The sequence below is a fragment of the Lutjanus erythropterus genome, chromosome 18 (assembly GCF_056507025.1).
Source record: "Lutjanus erythropterus isolate fLutEry1 chromosome 18, fLutEry1.hap2, whole genome shotgun sequence".
NCBI lineage: Eukaryota > Metazoa > Chordata > Actinopteri > Lutjaniformes > Lutjanidae > Lutjanus > Lutjanus erythropterus.
In genome coordinates, this window is record NC_139334.1 from 5,894,556 (window position 1) to 5,922,460 (window position 27,905).

At 40.7% G+C, this 27,905-nt stretch overlaps 1 protein-coding gene across 4 annotated transcripts in view; it reads right to left on the bottom strand.

Moving 5' to 3' along the window:
- Positions 1-1,359: 1,359 nt before the first annotated feature.
- The window catches only part of ldlrap1b (low density lipoprotein receptor adaptor protein 1b), a 41,747-nt gene continuing 15,201 nt past the window's right edge, over positions 1,360-27,905 (bottom strand). The window contains exons 2-10 of one of the 4 annotated variants that reach the window (XM_084742283.1): positions 23,766-23,908; positions 22,100-22,212; positions 18,225-18,339; positions 16,485-16,557; positions 10,543-10,638; positions 7,389-7,483; positions 6,336-6,370; positions 2,892-2,923; positions 1,360-2,174 (exon numbers count right to left, since the gene is read on the bottom strand). In XM_084742283.1, the coding sequence (XP_084598409.1) occupies positions 2,128-2,174; positions 2,892-2,923; positions 6,336-6,370; positions 7,389-7,483; positions 10,543-10,638; positions 16,485-16,557; positions 18,225-18,339; positions 22,100-22,212; positions 23,766-23,908 (749 nt within the window). In that variant the 3' untranslated portion in view covers positions 1,360-2,127. Of the gene's footprint in view, positions 2,175-2,891; positions 2,924-6,335; positions 6,371-7,349; positions 7,484-10,542; positions 10,639-16,484; positions 16,558-18,224; positions 18,340-22,099; positions 22,213-23,765; positions 23,909-27,905 lie in introns of all 4 variants that reach the window. The other 3 variants (XM_084742281.1, XM_084742280.1, XM_084742279.1) reach the window with 3 other exon arrangements.

Here is a 27,905-nt window from a genome sequence, read left to right on the forward strand (position 1 = left end):
AAAAGGGTGAACGAATCCACTGTGATTCAAAGCTGTAAAACAATAAAAAGTCCAAGGGGGGAGTGAAGAGAGGCACTATATATGTCTAAATAATAAAATTGATGCTTATTGACATGAAATTCCCTCAAATAAAATGTGTGCTTTTAAAATGGATGAATGCTGAGTGCAAAAATAGATTTTGCATTACAAAAAAAATAAGATTGTCTTTTTGTTCTCATCCATTTTCCACACAAACACTCTATGACCAACACATACACACATTTTTTTTTAAAGCTTTTGTTGCCCAGCAGGCTGAATTCTTGCAGCACATAGGTAGTAACTTTGTTTCGCCCAATACTGGAACTGGTGCATTTACTTTTCCCTCTTATCCACGTTTCATTTCTCCATCTCTACAGCTGGGTCGCACCAGGAAGGATTCAATTTTAAACCAGATTAAATCATGGTTTATTTGTCACTATGTTGCACCAAACTTTAAAATGAAGAAATATTAAATTTAAACCTCTTGTTAAAACCCTGTTTAGTTTGTAGTCTAAACCTAGATTAAATTTAATTGTTGCATCAAAATTTTAAATTCAAACTGTGATGCAGTATTAACTTTAAACTTAAATCTGGTGAAGTTTAACTTTGAAAATGGTTTCCTAAATGACAAATTGAAAAAAATACCAAGTTTCTTAAACTTTTTGCCTCACTCTCAAACAATGTAACATTTTAACATTAAAGCTAACTAGCAAACAACATAACATTTTGCTAACCGTTTAGCTAACTAGCAAGCAATTGCTATTTCTGAAATCACTCATCCAATACTCCCTACTCACAACTAGTGGGTTCTATGTAGAGAACTATACAGTGAACTCACAATGCAGTGAAGAAAAAAAAAACGCTATACTGCTTGGTTAGTTACCATTGGTTGCACACAGTTTTTCACAATGCATTATGGGATAATTTGAGTCCACTATATAAGGTATAATAATGACAAAATCACTATATATTGGACTACACTGTCAGTGATTTTGGACACAGCCACTGTAACATTTTGGTAACTTTTTAGCAAACTAGCAAAAGTTATGTTTTGTTAACTATCAACAAATGTAACATTTGTTAGCTTTTTAGCTAACTGGCAAACAATGTAAAGTTTTAGCTTTTTAGCTAACTAGGAAATAATGTAAGCTCTGTTAAGGAATACAGAACAGCGTTAAGTTAACAGAGTCCAGTCCTCTTTTACACTCACTGGACCCTGAAACCACTCAAATTTAGTTTTTAGTTTTATTTGGGTAAGCGAACATCTTCATACTGAGGAACTCTTTAATTTCTGGTTTAAATCAATAAACTCATTAAATGGAGATGAGACTTACTGAATGGAGATTAGTTTTTAATTGTGCAATAAACCTCTGCTTAATTTCATATCTGGTTTAAATTTATCTTTGTTGGTGCAACCCAGTGTAAGAAAATCAGATATGTGACAGCACTCTTGTTGACCTTTACCTTAATGACACTTACTGACCTGTTCCAAACTCAACTCTTATTACACTTCTCATGTCTCACTTGGGACATTTATATACTGCACATCCAAACACACACACACACACACACACACGCACACACGCACACACACACACACACACACACACACACACACACACACTTTCTTTAACGCAATATACACAAGCACATACCACAAACACATCACGAACAGAGAATGGGTAAACAGACACAAAAAAGGAAGTAATACACTGACTGTAACAAACATTAAATGACTGCATGTTTTTTCATAGAAAAGGGATAAATTGGTTTGTATTGCTTTGGCCTGTTCTGTGAGCAGCCTGCTCATGTTGTCCTTCTCTGGTCGTGGAGATGCAGAAGCATCAGAGAGCCACTAGACTGCACCACTGAGCGGACTTGGCAGCAGGGAGAAGGTGGGAAACCATACTGATGTCACAAACGTCTGTTTTGCCACTTCAGTTTCCACCTGTGTTTTACCACCGTTTCTCCTCATCTTTCCCTGTTTTCCCTTCTTGGCTGAGGCTTCACGTTAGAACCCAAACTTGTCTTTTTGTGCAGTGAAGTCTGTGTCCTCTTGGTCCCATTTGCCTGGGGACAGGCACTCATCAGTGTTCAAGTCCTGAGGGTTTACCCCAATGTCCAGGACCTGGGGGTTAGTGCGAGACTCAGCGAGTCTGGAGGAACAGAGGAAAAGAAAGAGACATTTTATTAGTAACCACTGTGATGAAATCTGGGAAATGTTCAAGATTCCTATTATTACTAATGACAATTCATCACATTAAATAAGCTATTTGAATAACTTGTGAACAATGGCAGGCACAGAGTGCACAGAATGTATGAACATGAGTTATAAACACAGTGGGAGTCCTATTTGTAGGAAAAGATTCATGCTAAATTAATAAGCAAAGCCATGTGTGGCAATAAAATGATTTCCACTGTGAACTTATGATGACCACCCTAACACACATATGAAATGCCTGTTTGAACACATATATGTTTGACCTACATGTGAACACACATTTTCATTCACCATGACATGTCGTGTCCAGTGTCATGGCATTATCAGAGTGCACAGCTGATGGATGTGAGGTGGAGACATAAAACATTTGTGATGAAGATGTGGACACAGTGGCAGACTACATCACGTCCTGTGTCTTACGAAATTCAGGGATGGATCAAACTGTGGCAATGACAAAAGAGGACTCTTCCCCCTGTTCTTTAAGTAAGTCATACAAGTCTTGTTAATGGTGGCCTTAAAAAGAAAACGTGACACTACATGAGTCTGAATCTGGTTGGACACTGATACCCGGACAGATGAGCAGGCTTGAATAGTGGGTGGACTAGGGGACAATGAGGTGGAGGTCACTAGATCCAGTGAATGGCATTGTTACCTGAGTAGGATTCAAAGCTATCCAGACTGCGGCTGGGGGTGCAAAGGAAACATCACATGTCAGGTAACAAATAAACTCTGAACTATTCTGAACAGCCTCATAATAAAGTGAATGGAGACACTTAAGTGGCCACAGTGTGACTTTATGTCCAAGTTAGAGTTGACCAACATACAGTCATTATACAAGGTTTAACCATAAGTAGAAAACCTGTCTTACATCAGTTTTTGAAGGACAGAAAATGTGCCTTCACTGACCCTCACTATGAGCCTGTTTACTCCTCGCGTCAACATGCATCCTGGGTGATCTGATAACAAGAGGACAGCTCTAAGTACAGGCATGATGCACCCAGGACACACTGAGGAAGCGTTGAGACCCAATCGCTCAGACCACATTTAGAGGTGGTCTGGCCTGCATGTGACCACATTCTGTCAGGACTGTGTACGCAGTTTGTCCTGGGTGAAGGGCCGTCCACACCATGGACTTTAACTGTAAAAAAGATAGTTCTAAAATCCAGTCCACACCACAACTATAAAGCTGTGGTCTTGAGAACAACTTTAGAACTACATTTTTTATAGTTATAGATTTAGTGGTTGGTGTGGACGACCACCTAATCAACTGATGTCTGTTAGTACACTGTACTCTGCATTCACTGTAATGCAAATCACGTGCTCTCCTACCTGCCACAATGAGCAGTGGATGTTTGTGAACACACTAGTAACCACAATATCATCAGCCTCCCTTTATAAACATTGTGAAATGGTGTCTACGACAAATTCTTAATTTTTTGGGCCTTATTGCAAATTCGGCAAATGTCAATTAAGTTATTCTTTTCTTTATGTAATAAACATTACATCTGTCCTTTTGTGCAAACAATACATTTTGCAAGCATGTTTATTTGCATACAGCGAAACAGCTACGGTGAATTCTTAATCATTCGTGCCTTCTCGTAAGCTCTGCATTAAAACATTAAGTTGCTCTTTTCCTTGTAATAATTGTGTTGCTGTGAAAAACAGGCAGAAGAGATGCTCCCTGGTATGCTGGGAAAGAAACTTTTATTGTCTCTGATTTTGTCTTTTTTTTTTTTTTTTTTTGAGAATCTGTGATGCGAAAACTTCAGACTACCACACAGTCAGAGAAAGTAAAACCATGAGTCCTGGTCATAGCTCAGTTATAATATCTCAGTGCACCAAGAAGCATTTCTCTTGCTGGTGACAGCGCAGGTAAAACATGAGACCTGCATAGACTAATTTTAGTGTGCAGCTGAACTAAACAAAAAACAGAAACAAATAGTCCAGTCTTTGTAATGAAAGTCCAAATGGACAGTAATAGATATTCAACTGAGAAAATAGCCCTGGTGTTTATTTGCAAATAGAGTGGAAAGTGAACGCTGTCCACTTGTAATTGGATCAACCAACATGCATGTTATACAGGTGAGCAACACTCCAACCACCATCAGAGGGCAGCATGGTCTCTCAAATAGCGTCACAAACCATCTCAACGTGAATTTATCTGCACTTCATTGCCAAAAGTGGTGAAATTGCTCATCTAGGAGAGTTTAAATGTCACTCGTCACAAACTAGATAGAAATTGAAGGCAGGAGCAGCCACTTTGAACCTCAGAATTGAAATTTTGGCGTTGCAGTGAGGCAGCAGATGTTTCTGTGATGCTGACAACTTGCAGCCTGTTACACGTTGGGAGATGAGGCCCTGCTGCCTGTGATGTTTAAATACTGAACACTTTGATCAGATTTAGAAGTGCAGTCTGTTACGAGGAAAGCACAAAGAATAATTTTTTTTTTTTTCATTCTCACAGTCTCAAAGTAGTTGTACATGGTGCACATGTTCCTCAATATTAATACAAGTTACACCCTATGACCACTCTGCTGTTTATAGTCTTTTTATTTGAAATAATGCCGTGGGTGAGCTCACTCTAAAAGAACTGTGATGACAAGGCACATTTATGTGACTCGACTATAAACAATCCATTAATCTGGAGCTCATTTCACTCCTCATAAAAAAAAAACTGCATGTGCCACACACCAACTATCAGGTACAGTGAAGATAACACAATACCATCATCTTGTAATACTCTCATTCACAGAATCATGAATCATCTCTAATATTCTCTTCCACTCTGACCCCAACATCAACCGGAGCAATCAGCTTTCCCCGATGGACAAAGACGTCAACCATTCCCTCAATTACAGAAATCTACATGTTGCTGCATCTGTTGTGATTAATGAATGCTCCCAGCATTAGCAGAGCGGGAGATTAAGGACATTAGGGCGCAATTACAGTGTGTGCAGACAAATAATCGCCTGATAACAGGGCTAAAATGGCCTCTTAGCGCTTGATTACAGACGCTGTGGAGCCCATTCTCCCTTTCACTAAATGAAAGTGAGAGACCGAGAAGCCCTACTGTTGAATTAGCAGGGGGAATGAAAAGCACAGCCGCACTAATAAAGTTTTGAATGTTGTTCCAAAACAAACAGCTGTAAACAGTTGCACTGTGCAACCTAACAGCGGACCACCGCATCTTATCTTCACATGCTGCTGATACACACGAAATTGAAACATTAATCACCGAGGACTCCAGCTACATTCTGATTAGTTCGTCGATGTCGTACATGGAGATTAAGGAATTCCAATCAGCACAGGCAACTGACTTCCCTGTCAACCTTGAATCTATAAATTATGAGACCCGATCTTGTTTCAGAGTTTTTCTCCTTGTGATAACACTCAAAGGAGTACTACAACTCCCATTCCAGAAAAGTTGGGATGCTGTGTAAAAAGTAAATAAAAATAGAATGCAGAGAATCTGGAGAAATCTCTGTAGAAAAGGGGCAATGATGAAAACCAACACTGAATGTTTTGGAGCAACAAATGCTGCCATCCAGATTATATCATTCTCTGGGACATGCCTGCTTATTTCATCAACACAATGCCGAAACACATTCTTCATGTGTTCCTGCAGTCCACAGCTGTCTCCCACTGAAAATGCGTGGTGCATTACAAACCATAAAATACGATAACAGAGACACCCAACTGTTGAGCAACTGAAGTCGTACATCAAACAAGAATGGGAAAGAACTTAGTTTTCAAAACTTCAGCAAATACTGTCCTCAGTTCCCAATTTTTTTGGAACATGTTGCAGACATGAAATCAGAACAAGTGTATATTTGTAAAAAATCAGTGTGTGGGCCTGAGACGATGGTAAATTGAGCCTACAAAAGCAGCATGAGTCAGGGTGGGTGTTGGCTGCACCCAGGCCTGTAAACTGAGCCCATTTCCTGCCTGTGTGAGTTCACAGGGGATGATCCGAGCAGAGGGAGGGAGAGGCCGTGTTTATTACGAGTGCAGCCCAAACCACAGGTGGTTATTTCAAGAACAGCAGCCTGTGTGTGGCCAGGCTTTAGGGAAAACCCAAATCTACACTGGTTCTCACCTGGAGAAAGCCTCGTCCAGACCGTCCTCCAACTCCTGCAGGACAGAACATAAACATAATGGTTAAAGGTGTGCTAACATCACAGCCCAATATACCCTTACCTAACTGTAATTTTGTATGGGCAAGCACTTTCTCCACATATCTTCATATTATTCTGCTGCTGCAGAAACATTTTGTTGGAATAGTAACTTTCATCAAGTCATGTGCTGCAACCTCCACACTTTTCTTTAAATGTAATCTAATGGTTATTTTTGATACTAACATTCTTCAGATATGTACCTTTAATTTAGAATGAAGTACCTGAGTACAGACAAGTTTCTTATTTGTAATTCTCATGTTCATTTTCATAAAACAAGTCAAAACAATAACCAGTAACACTTCATGTGAAGGAGTGTGCATTAGACTGCCATTATATTGTCATAACCATGTCATGACATGATTTTAGTTTGTTTTCATCATAGTGTTTTTCCCATTAGCAGCAATCACAATTTACAATGTGAGAATACATATAAAAGACATGCATGTTAATTGTTATTTTATCTGCTTTGTTATTTTTATTTATTTACATAGATATAGTTTCTTCTTTTACTTTTACTGACTTTTCTCTGTATGGGCTTTCTTTTAAAAAATGCAAATGAACATTAACATAAAGTTTCTGTCTTGACAGATGACAAGTGAAGAGCGCTTATTCATGAGATGTTGATACAGTCAGTCACCTCTTGCCACTTTTCTCTAGCCTCAAATGGGAGGTTAATCTCGGCTACTTGCAGTCCCACACCCTCTGCAGCTATGTGACCGCTTGATAAGGCTGGGTCTGTTCAATGGGCCATTGTCTGACTCTGCGCAGCAGCTGTATAACTATAGAATCCACTCCTTTGAATAGAGCAGGTACAGTCCATCACCAGGCAGGCACTTTCGCTAATTAATCAGTGTTTTCTACATGGCATTCTTGTCTTCCCATCTTATCGAGCCTGAGCAGCTGAAACCTACTGACCAGCCCGACTCTTGCCTTACCCATACAGTATTGTTGTTCTCTGTTGCGTGATTATGCACCATAAAGGGATCCGATTCAGTCTGCTTTGTTCCTGAGTGGACCAGTGCCACATTAGCTCCCTCTGCCAAATCCAAAAGCGTTCCTGTGGCTACCTCTGTAATACAAAACAAACAAATAAGCAACCTTTTAGAAAAAAATACATATAAATGCATTAAAATTCACATGCAAACATTCACCATTAGATTCAACTCCAAGCCCTGAGACAACAGTGCAATAATGAAGATGAATTTGCTCCACATACCCATCTGATTGGATCCTGTGATTATCATACTCTCATGCAACAGTAAACAGCGGCGTGAATGCAAAAAGTTTATGATGCCACGCTATTCGTTAAGGTCCACATTTCCTTATTAGGCCTCTAATGTATCTCATGGATGCAGCCATCTGTGGATTGTCACTTTGTGATAAGTGAGCATGAAGTAACCCCCTGACTCGCACGCCTAACCACGGTGACACTGCTGATCTGTAATGGGATTGGCTTGTAATGGCTCTGCCTGATGATTAATGTGTGTCAATAACGTGTGTCAACACTAATTTCTGTTTAGTCTTTAGGCTAATGTTGCCCATAGAGAGCCATGAAAATTCAATGACTCTCCTCATGCTAACACAACACATGCTCTTCTGTGCTGAAACTTAATGTCCTTAAATGACCTTTTCCCTATTTTCAATGTTTCTCAGAAGAGAAGCTGACATACAACTGAGTCAGAATGCAAAATCCTCTCCATCAGCACTTGCTCTGGGGCATTTAGAGCACTCCGCTGTTACGAAGAGGGCAAAACTGTGTGACCAGGACTGTCATCCATGGGGAAAGAGAGGCAGGATCAAGGCTCATCTGATGGTAATGCCCTTACGTTAACAGCTTAGGTGTTTGTTAAGGTGAAGTGAGACTCTGGGAATAAACATCCAGCTGGTATATTTAAAGAGAGCTGCAACGATTAGTTGATAAGTGAACTATTTTTATGTGTCAGTCACTGTTCAAGCAAATGAACATCATATCGGAGTGGATTGTCGAACACTGAATCAATACATCTGTGCATCGTTACAGTAGCCAGTAGAACTTCAACCAGATATCAGTCCAGTGAACAGATGATGTAAAGACGGGCTCTGAGAAATTGTGAGGAGCAGTTTCCACTAAACGATGGATTGACTAAACAAGAAAACAATCAGACGATTGATCGAAATTGCTCTGTTGGTGCCCTGTAAAGATGAGGAAACCATATGAAGCACCGGTTCCCAACCTTGGGTTAGTGACCCCACAAGGGGTCGCCAAAGTTTCACAAGGGGTTGTGAGGCCTTCATGATTTTAAGGAGTGTGTGAAAGTTTGAAACATAATAAACATACAGTACACCAAATTATAAGCATTTCATTAATTTCCATGACGTCCTTCATTAGAAAACTATGCAGTTGGACTTCTGTTTAGACAAATTCAATGCTTTCTTCTTCCCAATACTCGACCCTTGTTCTCTTAGTTCTTTAGCTGTTTTATTTCATATGTATGATTGTTCAGCAAAAAAAAATGTATAAAAAGATTCACTGGAAATAATCAATTGACACAAACTTCCGACAATTATTGTGTTCACTATTTGGGTTAATGGTTCAGTTTAACAGTTGTTCTGTACTGTTATTATTATGCATTGAATATAATATTAAATATCCATAAAATGACACTTAGTTAGGGGTCATTAGTGTATCCAATGACAGGAAAGGATAAGTCTCAAGCAGGCGAAGTTTCTTAACAATCAGAGGATAACACAGGAACAAGTGGCATTTCTATTTTGTAGCCTCTGTAAGAGGCCTGGCGCCGGGGAGGGCTGAAGGTATCATGTCTCATGAATAAAGCTGAGTCACCTCCGACAACACCACTGATCCTGAGAGTTGTTCTGACTCGGTGGCAGTGGCATGCCATTTGATCAGCCAATGTGAAGGGTACATAAATGTAACCTTATGATGGCTCTGAAGCTCTGCTGCCCCCAATCACTGCTTTAGCTCTGGCGGTGAAACGCTCAGCCCATTTCAAAAGGCACTCAGAAGCCTCTATCACATGCTGCTCTGCTGTACAATTATGTACAATTTGCTTTACAGAAATATGATCTGCTGGCAGCCAAACGACCCACCGAATGGTCCGGTGGGATAACACTGGTCCAAAGCCGCACACCAAGCTGTCACCAGAATCTGTTTCCAAGTTCTACTTTGTTGAGTCTTCTCACCGGGGATCATCCTTAAAACCCGTGTCGGCCATAAAACGCTACACACTCAGGGCCACAGCCCCGAATAAAGTGTCAGAACAGATTTAGAGAGATCCCTCTCTGGCTGGAGGCCACCTGGCCGGGCAGAGGGAGGGAAGCTCAGTACAAAGCTGATGTTTTCAGATGTTTGCCTGTGAAAAAACAAAAACAAAAAACGGACTGCCTCCGTCTCGGAGTGAAACCTTCAGTACAGAAAGGAGGTTTCAGGCATACAAAGTGTGACAGGAAAAAGGCCCGCACAAAACAGACTAACAAAGAGAGAGCATTAGGAGAACAAAGTGCACAGCCACTGTGCCACAGGCAACAAGATGCTTCTCATCTTATTGGATCTCAGGCTGTGAACAATACATGAAGCTAATAATGCCTCAAGGTTGTCTGGCTCACTGGACATCAACGGCATGGTTAGAAGGCATGACCCGTGTCTCAAGTCCTGGAATCTTAGTAAATCTAATCCAACAATGGGGTCACAGAAAATGTAGGTGTCTTTTTCTTGCTTCTTACACAAACAGGACAGTAATTGTGCTTCCAAAGTCAGACAGAATATGACTTGTTTGTCCATGAAGAGATCTATCATCATAAAATGTCGTGAGGATCAGTGAACTAAGATTTGTTTTTAATGAATCTGCAACAAGGACAGGGGGGTTTAATGTTTTCAAATCAAAGACAGCCTCATCATTGCCATTATCATCACACGCAATCACCTAAAAGTGTCATTTGCTGTTCGCTGTAATGAAGCTAAAGAGAAAGAATAACCTAGAAAATGAAGATTGTCATCAGCTGACCACAATATAAGCCAACCTTTGACAAGTGGCTGAATACTCGTCCTTCCCCCGAGGCTACATTTGCTGTGACAAAGAGGGTGAGAGAGAGGGGGAGAAAGACGTGATGATAGGCGACACGACTCACCTCCTCCCTTCAGGCTGCCCAGGCTGGCCGAGCTGTCTGACTGAGAGTTGCTGGCTCCTTCTCCATCTGAACCCGACTTCACTCGCTTCTCTTTCTCTGTGGCGGAGGACGACACGTGGGGGTAGAGGACGACAAAAAGGAAAGAGAAAAAAAATGAGCAGTCAGTGGAGACAAGCGAGGTATGATTCAGGAACCTGTAACCACAGTGTGAGTGCCCTCACAATGCATCACTGAAAGGAACTGTTTACTTTTCTAGCTGCTTGAAATGTCTGTATTAAATGTTTCACTAACCAAGCATAAAATGTGTGTAAACAAATTAGCATTACTCAAGCAATCTGGCAGCTGAAACCTGAAGGGCTTGTGGCCTTCAAACATTGTAACACATGTCATATTTTGTACAGCAGCAAGTACAGTTAAGTGCAGCATTTAAATAGAGTAGGCAGAGCTTCTGAGTCAGATAATATAAGATAATAGACTCTGCTCGCTCCAAACACTATCACCTGTTAAGAAGAATATTTTCTACACAGTGCAGGTCACTGGGTGCAACTGAGAGCAGCTTTCATTGTATTTCCTGCACAACAGCGCGCTCATAAACCCAGCCTAGATTACAGCATTTTCAGAGTCTGTATCTAGCAACAATTTCAGAATCACTGCTTGGAACCGGACTGAAAGTTAACCTTGAACTAACCAGAATCACTACCTCATGGTTGTATGCCTCTGCTAGTCAAGTTACTGTTTACATCCATGTCTGTCCAGACTCATAATATATGTACTGAAGATTCTGAAGGAATTTAAAAACTTTTAAGAGTTTTTTTTTTGGCAACATGTAAGCCAGGTGATCCTGAGATATTACAATCACAAGAATGGGACAGATAGACAACCCGAAAACACAATGCTACCGGGCACGACTATCACCCGTGCAAGAATGTTAAATGTACAGTCCTAATCTGGCCGACTGGATGACTTTGTAAAGTGTGAAAAATTGCAGAGCGTTTGTTCATTACAGACCAGAATACAGCTCTCTGGAAAAAACAATGTGGTGCCAAATATTGTCTATTAACACCTTTAGTACAAAATAAACTGTATGAGACTTGCTAAAGCACAGCAAGAACTTTTGATTTGTAAATGGTTTGTAAGGTGTATAACTTAACCTTTTTCCTCTTTAACCTCCACTTTAGTTGGTGTTGTGTGGTGATGCAGCATAACTACACAGGAGTGGAAATGTCTGGAAAATGTAGATCTTGAAAAGAGGCTCTGTGCATTTTTTGTAGATCCACTGTGATGCATGTAATGACAGTAGGCTGAATGTGGAAAAACTGAGACATTGTTGAAATAGCACTTATTTTTCTTAAGACATCTCAGGTTGTTCATCATCTCTTTTTTTAAGTAGATGGTTCATTAATTGTGAACTTGTCTGCACGTTAAGGGAAAATTTTGGAGGTGTTGTTATTTAGTTATGTTATTACGCAGGTTACGTTTTATCAGTCCTGCCCACTTGAGATCTTTTAGGCTGGATGTGGCCCATGAACTAAAATGAGGTTGACACCCCTGCTGTAAAGCCTCCCACACCAATTTTCAGCTAGGAACAGGACTACGCCTTGGAGGGGGTGAGACGTCATTGTTTAAATGACTATCAGAGCCATAAAGTATAAACTATGATGACATATTGTAATTAAATTGCAGTATGAAATATTAGATGGTGGTAAAAATCAAATTGCAGAAAAAAAAACACTTTCTTATGTGTCTGTCTTTTGTTTTTTTCCATTTTTACATAGATTAATAACTTTGGCAGGGCACCAGCAATAAGCACCAGCAAGCAGATAAATGCTGGTAAAATATGAAAGAGGGAACAAACATTCAACAGCCATTTGGCCAGTGGGCAAAAAATGTACTTTTGTTCCCTGATTTAGATAGCCTATGTGCAAAAAATATGACAAAATTAATTAAAAGATGACATTTACAAATATGCCAATTGGTAGACTAAAAACAAAGCCACACATACATTAAAATGGTGAGTAATCTGACTCAGCTGTGGGAAAAATCTGCCCCGTCTAACCACACGGTTTTATACCTCTGATAACAGTGCTGCTGCATCTTGTACAGGAACATATTTCAGACCCTCTGAGTGCTGCAGCTCGCCTCGCCATGAAAAACTTGAAATATTTTCTTCCACTGTCCAATCACTTTTTAGTACACCTGTTGTTAACTGTCCAACATGAGGGAAGGAGAAGTGTTATTATGTATTATTATTTTTATATTATTATATTATTATATTATATTATATTATTATTATTGTTATTATGTAAATATATCATTATGACATATCCTCTTTCAAACATTATAACCCTGCTACTATTTGAAATAGCCTTGCTAAAAATTTATATAAGATATGACACCATATAAATATATTTGACCTGTTTTAATTAACTTGAGGTATCCTTCATTATGCAGCTGACATCTAGCCAGAGGGACGTGATTGTGTTCAAATAAGTTTTCAACCTCTCTCACTGAGGAGCCTCATCGCAAATGTTATGAGGTGCAGAAGCACAATCAAAGTTTGATTCATTTCTTCTGGAATAGTTGGCTCTGACAGAGCCATCACTGGTGTTTTTCTTTGTTATAGTAAAGTTGTGAGGACATCCTCTGCAGGGACATGTTTTTTCCTGTGCATCCCACACAAGGTCAGTAACAACTGTTGTTCAACACAATCTTTCAATAAGCTTTTTGTCATCAAGCACTCCTTAAACATCTTTCTTGTAGAATCTCTCTGTTCTCTCTGAACACAATCTCCTGGCAACTTCTAACAAGTTAGGATTTGTTTGAAGTTAAACGCTCTCTGCATGTCTTTTGCGAAGGTTCTTCTCTAGGAAGAAAGTCTGCTGATTTTCTGCAAGCAAAACCATATAAATAGTCAATTTTTTTTTTTACAGTAGATCTGACCAAAATGATTGAATACAGGTATAGTTTAACTGGAAATGTTACAATACTACTTGGTACTTGGTTATTTCAATCAATACCTTAAAGTAATTGAGTATTGTTACCCAGCACTGGGAGGTACCAAATTTCAATGGTGTGTTTACAAACAGCAACAGAAAAGTCCTGCATATTCTACCTTTAAGACAGTTCATTAAAATTTGGGATTATTTTTGATGAACTGAGTCTACTTGCAAATGCATGAATAAAACACCCACCTCTGCCTTAACTAAAACACCAGTTACCCAGGAAAACCTGAGTGCTATGAGCAAATGTGAAAAGATGCTGACCCTGTGTAACTCTCACTTTCAACACTGTAGATTAAATGTCCATTTCTGTCTTTCTTAACGACGCCTGCTTACAGCAAAGAGATGTTTTTATTTCATCATCATCAGCCTGAGGGTCTAAAAACATCCCATTTCCCATGAGCCCGGGTAGCTTAGCGATGGCAGTGTTATAGAAAGCTCCCCGGGCACCCGTTTCTCCCCCATGGTCTTTCCTGTGCACAGTTTCCAGCATCACTTGAGGATCAAACTCCTGCGAAACATGGACTCAACTTAAAGATACACCAGTTCAAAGCTAGCTCTTGGGTTTACAGCGAATATTCTACGAACAGAGATAGGAGCTGTAATATACAGAGGAATGTGGGTCAGGAATGTTTGGTGGGCTGCGGAGAACCGCTGTGGGTGGTGGAGGAGAGTTTGTAGGAAACAGAAGCAGCAAAACTAGACAGACATACAGGAGCTACCCCCGTCTTCCTGCCCTGATCCTCCAGAGTCTTGTAACTTTAATGAAACAGACTTGAAAGGATCTCTCTTTCTTCTTCTCTGCCGCAAGAGAACACCACTACTTCTTTTTTCAAAAAATATTCCTCCTTTCCCCTCCATAACCCCCCAACCAGCTAGGCATCAGTTCCCCTTCATCAGTGACACTGTACCGAACTAGAGGGAAAACAGCTCGGCAAATTAAACAGGCCCATCTAGAAAATGAAGACGAGCAGGGGTGAAAAATTTTGAGGGGAAAGAAAGAGCAAGCAAGGCAGCAGATTTTAATATTCAACTGAAAAACTATAAACAACGAATGAAGAGGCGTGAGGAGAGGAGCCCGTGGCCTTGATCTTGGGAAAAATAATCCCTCCCCAGAATGGGAATGTGCCCACATGAAAACGTTCCTTAACACTACGGTAGAAGAAGAAGAGGAGGCAGATACGTGGAGTAAATAAAACAGGCTGCTAGAATTTTCATACAGTGCAAGTGTGTGTCTCTAAAGGACTGAATAAATAAGCTCGCCTTTGCGTGAGACAGGATCAATGGCACCGACACTGAATCTGTCAGGGGGTTGAGCTCCCACTGACACACGCGCACAATCATTTTCCCTTCTCTCTTACACCCCCTCTCTGCCCCGCCTTTCATGCTCTCTTGCCCTCTCTCCTCATCCCCATCCCCCTCCTCCTCTTCTTCTTCTTCTTCACCCGTCTCCTTCCTTATAATAAACAGAAGCGAGTGCTACGATAGGGGGAGGAAAAGGAAAGAAAATAACTTGACAGAGAGAGGGGGTGCCAGGTGCAAAATAAGATGGACAGCAACAATGGAGAATCAGAAAATTCAAAGAGCACCTACAAGGCAACGCCCATGTGAAGATGGAGAAGATGTGAGGGTGGTGGTGAAGCAGAAGCTAGTATTATGTGGTGAGAACTGCTCATTTACTCTTGAGTCATACATGCAGTAAATTACATGCATGTTCTGCTGAGCTGTACAAAAGAATGTGTGTGACACCGTCCTTACACAGCACTTTGACTGCCTGCTGTGTCCACGGTGCATGAACACACTGTACCGTCTGCTTATCTACTCAGCGTGTTCCACTGTTAAAGGGATAGTTTGGATTATTTGCTGTAGACTTGTATGAGGTACTTAATGGTAGTCAGTGTATTAACTGACTGCAGAGAGGAGTACCTGCACAAAAGCTAAGCAATGGACTGTTGTCTAGAGGGTCAGCAACAAAAGGAATTTTAGCCACTTAAATATACATATATTGCTGTTATACAAGCCAAATGTTTCTCTCTTTCCAAGCCAACTGGTTTCCTGTCAAAAAAGGCTTTTTGACAACAAACAGCGAAAATATTTAAAATATAGCGTACACTTAAACTTATATTTATTTTTTTAAGTGGACCTTTTTTAAGTGGCTGAAATACCTTCTGTTGCTGACCCTTTCCACAGCAGTTCACTGCTTAGCTTCAGTGCTGATACTCTTTTCTTCTTCTCCAAACAGGGACCCCACTTCAAATAATCTGAACTACCCCTTTAATGGTGCCCAAAAATTTAAAGAGACTAAATGCTTCACAAGTTTGGCATAAAACAGAAAAATATAAATATATAATGAGGAGAAAAAGAACATTTTTGCAAGAAAGATAAAACTATATTGAGGGAAAATCCCGGCTTGCATACATCAGAGACTTACTCTCACTGTAAATGAAACAGAGAAGATTTACACCAGTCAGCCCACCTCTGCCTCAGGCTAACCTTAATTCCTCTCCACCCCTCCCCATGTCGATACCTAGATGAGTCTTTAACCATGACTGAGTTGCCTGTGATAAACTAAAACAGGTCTGTGTGCTCTCTGGGAGATGATTTAACCACTGTGGGGTGGACTGGTTCAATCAATGGGGACATTCCTCTGCTGTATGTGAGAGAAGGACAACGGTGACTGTCAGGAGCAGCTGAACAGCTCTCCAGTATTTCACATGGCCCCTCTAGAGGGTGTCAAGGCAAAGAGCAGAAAGACACAAGAAAATTGATGTTTCCACCTCAAGATAAAAGACAGGATCTCTGTTTGGCCACTAAGAAGGAAGACAGAGGATGTGTACAATAAGTGGGCAGAATAACAACAGTAGGGGGAGGAGAGGGAAGAAGAGAGGAATGTTTTCACTCATCCGTCACACTCCTCTAGTTGTCGGGGGCGACCATGCGTACCTTCCTTGGCAGCCTGCCAGAATTCAAACGCCACTCTGAAAGCCTGAGCCACCGTTAGGGTTACCGCCTGGGCCTATTGGGGAGAGACAGAGAGATAAAGTGAAAGAATTAGAGGAAGATGAGTAATACTCTTGTGCATCTCATCCACGGGATGAAACCTGAAGGTTATGACCTTGCTCAAAACAGGAAGTGACCACCAACACAAGAAGTAGTTCCATCACAGACACTTGGAAGAGGAGGAAGAGAAACCCGTGAGCTCCATGACATGTTGTTTATGTAACTGGGAGGATACGTGGCCTTTTGGCCAGAACTAAATTAGTGAGGGGAAGGAAGAGGAAGGAGTGGCTCACTCGTTCCGAAAACCTCCAGGGATGGAGAGAATGCCAGAGAGGGATGACAACCTCCCCGCCCTTCATGTTCTCACTCCGCATCTGTCCCCTGACTGAATACTTGGACATTTGCATGCATACACGTAAAATGTGACTCAAAGTGAGACTGCAGTTGTTCTCAGGTCTCTTTGTAGCATACTATATCCGCATAAAGCGCTTTCTACAGATTGCCACAGGCAAAAGCTGAACCGAATACCTGAATGCAAAATCCTGCACCATAAAAAATCTGTAGCCTACATTTGTAGTCAGTCTGGAGCTTTATTTCACTGCACGTTTTTATGTAACCAAGGGTGTTAAAGCTTGGGTAAGCAGTTGATTTTGCCATCATTAGGCAAAAGTTCCATAATAAAGTGTAAGCTTAAAGTTATTCAAGGAAAAAATGAGACTTCTACTTCTCCTTTTCAGACTTAGTTAGATGAGGAGGTAGATGCCACTCTGATGTCTAAATGCCAAATATGAAACCACAACCAGCAGCCAAATAAACTTGGCATTAACAGTAAGCCTAACTCTGCAAAAGGTAACAAAATCCCCCAATTACCGAGTTTAAAGCTCACTAATCAACAAATTGTATCTCATTTGTTTAATCCATACAAAAAACAAAATGTATAAACTACAAGTTGGGGTTTTACTTGGGGGTTATCTGCTGGACAAATTCTTGGCGTGGAGCAGTGGCTTCCTGGAGTGTCCGCTGGTTGCCTGGCAACCTCACAGTAACAACAAGACTTCAAAAAGTCACTCCATCTGTCTAAGAAATAGTCCAACACATGTTAAAGACCCCTAGTGAGAGTTTTTGAGGCCATGGCACTTAAATGATGGGATGCTCTGTCCACACTCTTATGGGCTGCTGATTTTTAAGATTCTTCTTAGAGACAGCCAAGGACATATCTGTTTAGACAGGTGTGTGGGTCACCTGTATGCACCAGATCTGCAATTTACATTGTAATATTTATTGTATATTCTTAATTGTGTACCGTTTTTCATTATGTATTGTGTTTTTAGTTTCGCATGGTCACCTCATCTTTTTTTCCTGTATGTTGTATGATGCTTTTGTAAAGCAGTTTGTGACTTTTGACTGTGAAAACTGCTATACAAGAGTAATTTTTACTCTAGGGCTTTTGAACTGAGATATAATGTGTTAATAAATAGGCAGATATGAGAGTGGTATCGATCTTCTCATCTTACTCTTCAATTATTCCTTTAAATAGAAGTGAGAAATTGACAGAGCTGTAAACATTATATCCAATACTTGGATCCTGTTGGTTTCAAACTCTTTGTCTCCACAGTAAACAGCCTACTTGCGCACACAGTGGGGCTTTCAGAGGCAAACAATTGCACAAACTCATTTACTCACCATTTTTCTCTTCGGACAGAGGAAGGCATGACACTCCAGAGTTTCATTGTGTTGGCTCTGGACGATGTAGGCAAACACTTTGTCATGCATCTTGTCCGCCGTACAATATGATATTCTGAACAAAAAACACACAGATACAAACATTTAATAAAAAGACTTTACAGAATCATCACAGATTAAGTGGAACCATTGTGCAACTTCATCTGCACTAAGCCCTTAAGCTCGTCCAGCAATCTGACTCAAACCATTCAATCTAGTAACTGTTGTAGAAAAAAAATCTCTGACATCCAGTCTCACACAATCTCACTGCTCTGCACATGATCAAATACACACCCCAGCTGTGTGCAGGTACAGAGCTGAACAATGCCATGAATTTGAACCAAACACGTGCGCAGCAGACATCTGTGCTGTTTCAGACGCCATTTCTTTCTGCTTTTCAAACAAGTTGCTACATCACACTCCCACTGTGTCCACCTGTTTAACCACCTTGTCACACACAGAGCTTTAAATTACAGCTTTTAGATTGCGCCTGGCCCCTGTAAGGTACATGAAAAGACTCCTACAGACAGAGGTGATTGTTCATTTTCTTGTTGTAGTTTGGAAGGTCATTGTCTGCGTTGAGATTTTTCTGTGTCTCAGCATGTGAGAGAGGTATCAGTCTTGCTTGTCAGTCTCAGGTGCAGAGCGAGGCTTTGAATTAAGCTGTAATGCTCCACAAATAGCTTTTCTCCACTATTTGATCACCATGTCATTACCGTAATACCAAAGTGACAGGCACACTGGCCAGTTGGGGAGGGAGACCCAAAACGATGGAGGATGGTTATAATGAATGTCTGCCATCTGTCCTTCCTTTCCCCTTCGAGCATCAGCGCTGTGCTCAAACTTCACTGTGGGACTGTCACACACGCAGTTAACTAATGACTACAGAATACGAGGTGCAGAAATAATAAATAAATAAATAAAAGCAAAGGAAAAGTTTGGAGAGGCTTAAGAGTCACGACTGTGATCCGCAAAACAACACAACCAAGATTTACGGGCAAATGTTTGGGCAGGAGGGCGTCAAGGAAATTGGTTGTCTAGGCAAATCCATTTCTTTTATTGGTCGTCCATCTTCTCAGCAGATGTCTGGGGATGAGAGCTCCAATGGGGTGCGAGATACAACCAGCTGCTTTATGTCTTCACACCATCCCGAGGTCACAGCTGGACTCACCTCATGCAGCCAGCCTTTTAATTGCTGAGGTATTTATCTCCTATTCTTCAAATGAGAGAATCCATTATCAGTGCAGCGTTTTACTGGAGATGCGCTGCAAAAGAAGCCAGTTGTATGCGTGCGGACTAAAAGAAAAGCTGCTGCATGATTAATGAAAATGAAAATTTGTGATGAAAACAAGATTGGTTCAGAGGCTTGGCCCCCCTTGGTAGGTGCAGGAGAGTTGAAGTGAGGGCACAGACGGACAGACATGAATCAAAGATACTGTGTGAGGTGAAAGATACAGGTGCATGCTGGTCTTATAAAAACAACAGGAAGTTTGACCTGCTTATTTGGCCTTTTTACCAAGACAATCAGCAGCAGCAGTGGCTGTGACACACAGCTCAGGGAGGCAATTAAGGTAGTTAAGTTACAAGTAACAACTCAGATCAGTCAGCTCTGAACACACACACACACACACACACACACACACACACACACACACACACACACACACAAATAAACATCCATCAGCTTAGAAATCTCATTAAAAATTACACTCCTTTAAACGCGGGTACAGAGGCTCTCGCCCAAGTGGCGTGACACGAGATATACGAGATCTCGCGATACCTTCACAGTTGTGTTCACATGCTACCTGGAAGCGACTCAAACAACAGAGAGAGATCTGCTCAGAAATAGTAACTTGTTACACACAGAGTTGACTTCGCAAACTTTCAACAAAGAGGAAAACATCAGAGGACTTCGACATAGAAGAGGAACATAATTTCTTTGCTGTAGCCGCGCTGCTTGGGCGAGAGCTTGTGTATCCACTTCAGCCGATCTGGTCTGAGAAGCTACAGTAGATATTTAGGCTAAAAACATGGTGTAAATGGCGTGTTTTTGAGTCAAATTTTAATGTCCCGGCTTACAGACACTTTTTTTACATTTTAAAACTGGTCACCGTTCACTTCAATTGTACTGGATTTGACTGCAACGCTGTTTTCCACTGAAGCTCCGGGAGTGTTTTGTGAACTGGAGATCTTCACCCATCCTCACATCAGCACAGGGATGAGTAGATATTGAGTGAAATTTCATTTCTGGGTGAACTATCACTTTAAGTAATTCAGTGATAGCTGTCTGTACATCCACGGGTTCACTGCAAACAGGAACTGATAATAGCTAATTCGGCAAACTTTTAACGGTTCCCGTCAGAGAACGTATTTTCCAGTCATCATTTTTCTTTCAGGGACTTTTCATCATGATATTATTGTACCTTGTGATTTTAGTATCATAACATTCTTATTAGCTAAAGCTACTGGTTTGACTACTGGACTGAAGGTCAGACAAAAACAAATTTAAAGGCAAATTTATCAGTAGAATTTGTCAGTTGCTGTGTGCAAATGCACCAGAAAGATATTTGAATGTTGCATCTCATTCCCACGATGTCAAATACCAACATTTTGGGTTAGTAAAGCATCCCAATCACAGCAAAATAATGAGAAAATAAGAAGGTACAGGGTCTCAGATGCAGTCACACACTTCTGGTGGGTCATGAGTGATTACTGAGAGAGATTATTTTTGAATGAACCTATGCATGTTTGTTTTTTTTTTTTTTGGGGGGGGGGGGGGGTGTAAATCCTGCATAGCTTGGCTTTAAGGAAACTGTGAGGAGTATTTCTCCATATTTTCTGACATGTTATATCAAACAATGAAACGGTCATCAGATTAATCCTTAGCTGCAGCCTGAATCAAATTTGCACAGAACTATAATTGATTTCCGTCAGTGTCTGTTCAGTTTGATCTTCGTGTTTCTGGATGCACTTAAAACGTACAGCAACACACCGTATCAAATCAATCTGGTCGACGTTCGTCTTAATCTCAGACACAACCTGGCACTGTAGAGACCAGATTTTTAATATAGATAAACGCTGATCACTCTAAGCTGCACAGCCAGGAAGCAGTTGTTCAATAATGAGTGATGCAAAATTGAACAGGTGGGAAAAATCAAACTCTAAAATAGAGGAACATCTCAATGTGACACTGGAAAGTCAGAAGCATAGTCTGTGCAGACAACTTGTAAATAAATCTGTTCGAGGATAACTTTAGACAACTGTCAACTGTTGAGATTTTGTCCTCAATCTGCCAGCTTTAAGAAGAAATTATTCAACATAAGCCTATTCATGCTTGGAAAAATGATGGAAAGTCCCGTCTCTCCTTGATATGTAGACTCATAAATGCGGAATTTTAGAAAAGTGATTCAAGCTTGGCTCATAAGCTCGAGGCCAATGGAGGTTAGGCAGCTTTAAGCATGCAGGCTGCGGCAGGCAAGTGAGATCTGTAGGCATTTACTGGAGAGAATATGTCTGTGTGTGAGTGTGTGTGTCAAACTCAGACATACAGCTGTTGTACTGCTCCCGTGAGAGTTGAGATTGATGAGATAAACTGCTGATAGACTGAGTGCTCTCAGACACACACATACAGAAACTCTTTGCACTGCTTTGGAGGACCACGCCTCCTTGGACTCACATCCATCCAATGATGGATGAGAGCAATGGGGGAATAACAACTTTTGTTTTATTGTAGGTGATAAGGACAGGCTTAGGGGGGAAGTATTTCATAACTGGGGTCACCCAGCTCAGTCAGGGACACAGAATGTGTTTGTAAGAGTCCAAAGAGGAGGACTGACCTGTATATGGAGATGTTTTCTATCAGCTGGTTGGAGGCACTGTCGTAAAGGATGATTCCTCGTGGGGAGACCTTTAATGTTACTTTCTGGAGTTTTTTTCCACTTGCTTTGGCCTGGAAGGAAGGGGATACGGAGGAAGAAAGGATGGAGAAAAGAGGTTGTAAGAGTGAGACAGAGGGATGTGAAAGAAAAAAAAACAATCTAGCTAAATGTCAACCTTGTATTCATGCAAATTACAAGTCTGACTGCTAATTTTTGATCAAGTCAGGCTCAGCAAATTAAAAACCACAGACACCAGGGATATAATATACTAAAACAATAAAGTTTCAGAGCAAATTTTCTGTCATCAAGCTGCCATGGAATGCAGACTGTAGATTACAAGATGTCAATCAAAAGATAAGTTAATTTTATTAAGACATGACAGACCTTTGAATCAAACACTGCAGAGCTGCTGATTAAAGGGATTAAAGGAATAACTCATTATTTGAAGTGGGTAGCTGGTTCCAATAGGAAAATGCAGTGATTTAAGCCAGATATCACTCTCTGTAAACCAACCAAACTCCATGGGTAAAATCAGAAATTTTACCTTGCAGAACACGAGAGTTGCTTGCCTACAGTTGCCTTGTCTATGTTATTGTGTGTGACTTCACTGGATCTGAACTATCATTTTAAAACACCTTAGTATCAAAATAACACATACAAACATAAATGACTGAAGCAGTGGTATACCAGCAGCTCACGTTTTACTAAGTAAAAATACTGATTTTGCCTATGGACTTGAAATATTTGGCTTGTACAACAAATTTAGCTGTTGTACATCAGAAAAAGCTGTCTGATAGCCGGTGCTTCCGCTCCTCTTTAAATAGGGGCGAGCTGAATGGCATCTACTGTAGCTAAAACACTGACTTTCAGTAAGTACCTCATACAACCCTACATCAAATAATCTGAACTACCCCTTTAACAACAGAAAGATATACATATACATTAAGCCAGATAAGAAAAACATTGTCAAAACAAACACACAAACACATTTGAATGGAGATTTTTAGTAGCTCAACAATAACAAGCATATCACATCCAATCCAGCATAAATGACAACATTTCTAACTATAATGGACAACCCATTACTTTACACTAAGTCCACCTATTACACTCTATGACAAGTTAAAAAATATCCCATTCAGCAGCCTAACATCCTTTTCAGAGGGACACCAAGGGCAGCCAACAGATTAGGTCCAATCAGAGCCTCTGCCTTGCTCTCCATACATCACCATGTCCCGAGTCCCACCATTCTGCCGCCGCTAACTTCATTATCCACTGAGCTGCCAGATCCAATAACATTAAGCCTTTTCTACCATGATAAAGCTGCCTGAGCCATATACTGAGCAACAGTGTCCAAACTAATTGCATCCTCCTCTAAATGTCAGCCTGGGCCTCAGGGAGGGAAAGTAGGCAGGCAAGCAGTCACTTTTCACCGAGGTGTCAGTCAGGTCATAAGCAGCGGAAAACCACTGGATGACTATGATTTCCAAGTTGCTGAGGTGATGATGTGGGAAAGATATTATATGCCTATATTTTCTGGAAATAGTTTTCTCAGTGTTTAAGCTATTCCAGTCGTGTGTGTCTTGCCTGCTGCAAGTGTGTAGGCATGTGTGTCGTCTCTCACCGTGGCCACTATCCTCTTGACAGCAGCTGCAGACAGCTCCTCTCCTTTGGGCTGCTCCACCATCGTGACCCCCAGGTACTTGAGTTGGAACACCATACCCTCCAGAAGGGTCTCCCTCGTGTCCGTCCAGTTCTCTGGAAGCTCTGCAAATGAGAGAGACACGCACCAGTGACACTTCTGCTCGCCAGCAACCCTGCTGCTTGTACTGTGAGGAAGGCCAAGAGATACTCGGTCAGACATGTGTCAGTACAGCACAACGTTCTCTCAGTCCACTTGTAGGATGTAGACTCAGCTGCTTTAGATGTGACAGTAGTCAACTAATATTTTCATGTATTTATTGTAATAAAACAGCATTTTATTATTATCTACATATTAAGCTATCTTGGCTAAATTGTTGAGGGTCTGAGATCAAATAAATTAATCACGATCAATAGATTTCAAGGAATTGAGTGAAAGTAAGCAATTAAACTGAGGGGGGTTCCACACAATCAGAGAAAGTTAAAGCGTCTGTGTATATTGCACATAGTTCAGTTCTAAAATCTCAGTGCACCACAAAGCATCTCTCCTGTCGGGCTGCTGTCAGTGCTGCCAGCCGACGTGTCAATCACAGTGGACGGCAGCAGTAGAGGAGGTTGTACATCTGTCTGGTTCACCATAACAGAGAACGTCACATACAGCTAACAGACTGCGCTGCCCTGCCTCACGCTGCTCTCCGTGTCTATCACCCTTCTCCGTTTGCATCAGTTAGTTTTGTGGTCATTTTGAGATTTGGTCTGTAGTTCATAGCCTGTCATGATGTTGCTCCTGCATTGCTCTGTGTACAGTGATGCAGCTGAAAAACAAAAGTACAGAGATTTGTCTGACAAAAAGATAGTCGACTCAGGGTCTTCTCAACTGATGACTTGAACTATGGGATCTTCAGGCACAGTCCTACAGAAGATAACATTAATATGGTCAAGGGAGAAAAGGTTATTGGTTATTTCAAAATGCCAATTTGGTAAAAGGGTTGAAATCTTTTTTATCCATACAATTAGACGTCTATGTGGACATTCTGAGATTTAGAACGTTTTCCACATTTTCTGCAGCTGCTTCACAGTCTTCAAGATAAGTTGACTGTCACCAAGTAGGCAGTGTTCAGAGAAAGTGCTCAACTACAATCAGTGCTGATGGCTCAGTTTAGGTTTGTGAGTTTTTTTGCAGGGTTTTGTTGAATGCAGTGGCTATATAAGAAACATGGTTAGCTAAAGAGATACATTCAAGAAAAACAATTCAGTCAATCAGTGGTGGTATTTGGAATAACCATGTTTGAACCATTTTAAACTAGATGTCAAATACATGTTCAAGAGAGAAAACTGGCCCTCTTTACTGTTTGCCAGAACTCATTTACAATCCTGCCAACCGCTCCCGGCAAAGTCATTCATAAAAGATAATCTCCTCCAGCATATCAGAGAATGACCCTTATCCAGGACTCAATATTGTAGATTTTTCTAGAGAAAGAAACACTGCAGTTCTGACTTCTTTTATCACAGGACTGCTGGGTGAGCTGCTCGAGGCCATGTCCTTCTCCTCATATTATATCAGAATGAAGATATCCAGGGTGCCTGGTCATAAGACTTCACCACAGAAAAGGGAGAGGGGGAGCAGTGAAAGAGAGAACAACTTGTGTGAACCAGAAAACCTTAAACAACACCAAATACATCATTAAAGCTCATGTTAGAATTATACTGACAGTCAACACCAGATCTTAAATATTCAGCAGCTTTCAAACTGACCAAATATGAGATGATAAGGAACCAGCTGCACAAACAGTTTTCTGATACAGCCAAAACAGGAACAACGAGGGTGGAAGTTCACACAAGTAGATATGAAACCGCTTCTTCAGTATTTAGCTATTGGCTCCGACAATAAACATGCCGACTTTTCCTTGAAGCTAATTAAAAAGTTTATGGAACTGCTACATTGAGGTGTGACCATGAGTGAGGGCAAACAGATCCATTTGTCTTCTGAAAAAGGTCCATCAGAAAACACAATCAACATCATCACACCCTCCCTCCCTCCTCCTGGGTGGTTTTCATGGCATATTATCTGCAGAGGGACCTACCCTCCACCACCATGTTTTTCTCTACAGGGATGTGCAGGGGCTACAAATGGTAAAAAAAAAAAAAAAAAAAGCTTCTCCTCATGTGCTTCACTATACTTTCGTGGGTCTCAAATTCTGGGCTAACCCCAAAAAGCTTTCTTGACAGATGAGCGTTCACTGGAAGAATAATTCTGTCATACATTTTCTAACTTAACTGATTGGCAGAAAATTATTAGGGGTGGGGAATAAATTTGACACAGCATAATATCACAATATTTTGTGAGGCAGTACTTTACGGATGTCAAGTATCAATCTATAATTATAGAAATGATTAATATCGCAAATCCAAATTAAGCTGTTTGGTAATAGAATAATAAAATGAGTTGCATCTTCTGTTTATTAGGTAATAATGAGTATTTTTCTGGTGAGGTCACAGTCAGCGAGACTGGTGGGTTTTTATGACAATTTTTGTCAGTCTGTCTGCTTAACAGTCCTGTTTTGTTGCAATATAAATGACTGAAGTAAGATGAACAGGCTACAAACTATCTCATTAGATAAAATAGAACATCTTCCTTTGAGGAATTTGCAGCTGCAAAAAGGTAATAAATTGAAATATATGTTATTGCAATACTCAACATATCACAAAATACTTAAACTTGCAATAATATTGTATTATGACTTAAACCTAAAATTATTGGCCACTTTTTTGATAATTGCTTAATTATTTAAGTCAGTTTTTAGCAAATAGTCACATATTCACTGGTTCTGGCTAACAAAACTGCTACCTTGTGGTCGAGGGTTTAAACAAAACACTAAACAATCATGGTAACATGACAGTGTTTTTGAGAATTGATACAGTATCACAAAACATAATATTGCAATCCTCGAATGTGTCGATATTTTCTTAAACCCCTACTTATTAAGCTTTTATTAAACAATGGATTTAGTACCCACTTTATCAGCTCTTTATGATGGATTTGCATTTCCAGTTTACATCAAAAAAATATGTCAGACTTATTTCAAGGTGTTTACAACTATGCAATACTATTCATCTATAAAATGGCCAATCGTCAGTTCAGTAAGCAAAATATTTTTAAGCCTTTTGAATGCAATTATACTGTGTGATCACTGGCTTAAGAACCCATATCGTTTAGGGAACATAAACCACTTGGAAGATGCAACCTATAATATCCCTCTCTCTTCCAGCTAAACCAAGCAAACTGTGCGTGGTTACGGAGAAGGGTTCATAATGGTCTAAATGTAGCTCTAACCAAACCCATACTTAAATAATGGGTGAGTCTGACGGTGAACACCCACTCTGAGGTCAAGGTCTTTGAGCTCCTAAGTGTGGGGAGCAGATCAGGCTGTCCTCCACGGCTGCTCCTGTAGTTACATTAGTGCTTAGATAAGTAGCACCCTGACTGTAATATAATCTGCGGCGAGGAATCATTAGTGTCTATTCATAACCTAAATCAAGTTACCAAGTGGCCCATAAACGTCCATTATGAGGTGCAGCCACTTAGGATATTTGCAGACAGTTACACAAATATGATGGGGGATAATGCAGGCCTTACCTCAGCCGGCGTGACATTTCTAACCTTTAGTACTCGCTTGTATTTGTAAAAGCAGCAGTGAACCCGAGTTCAGAGATTTTCAGTGTTTACAGAAGGCAAAATTGCTGACAGGTCTTGCTTTGCTGAATTTCAGCAATCTGTCAGATGGGCTTTGAAAATGCTCTGAGTGATTCGGGGCTTAGGAGGGATGTCATTCACGTAATGCAGCTGCAGCACCAGGCTTGTGCTGGTCCAGCGGAGATATCAGAATCAAGCCTCCACACTTCAACTGCCCACATTAATGCTTGCAGGAGCGAAGTCTCTGGGGATGACCAGTAGTTCACCCTGACTGCAGCATCTTAGGAATCCCCACATCCTAAGAGATCCTGAGCAAGCTACTGGAGGACTAGACTACGCAGACGATGGGAAATCTTAAGTCAAGCCTGCCTGACATAGATGAATCAATTAAAATTCTGCAAAAAACCCTTCTGTGAGCAATGAAACCAC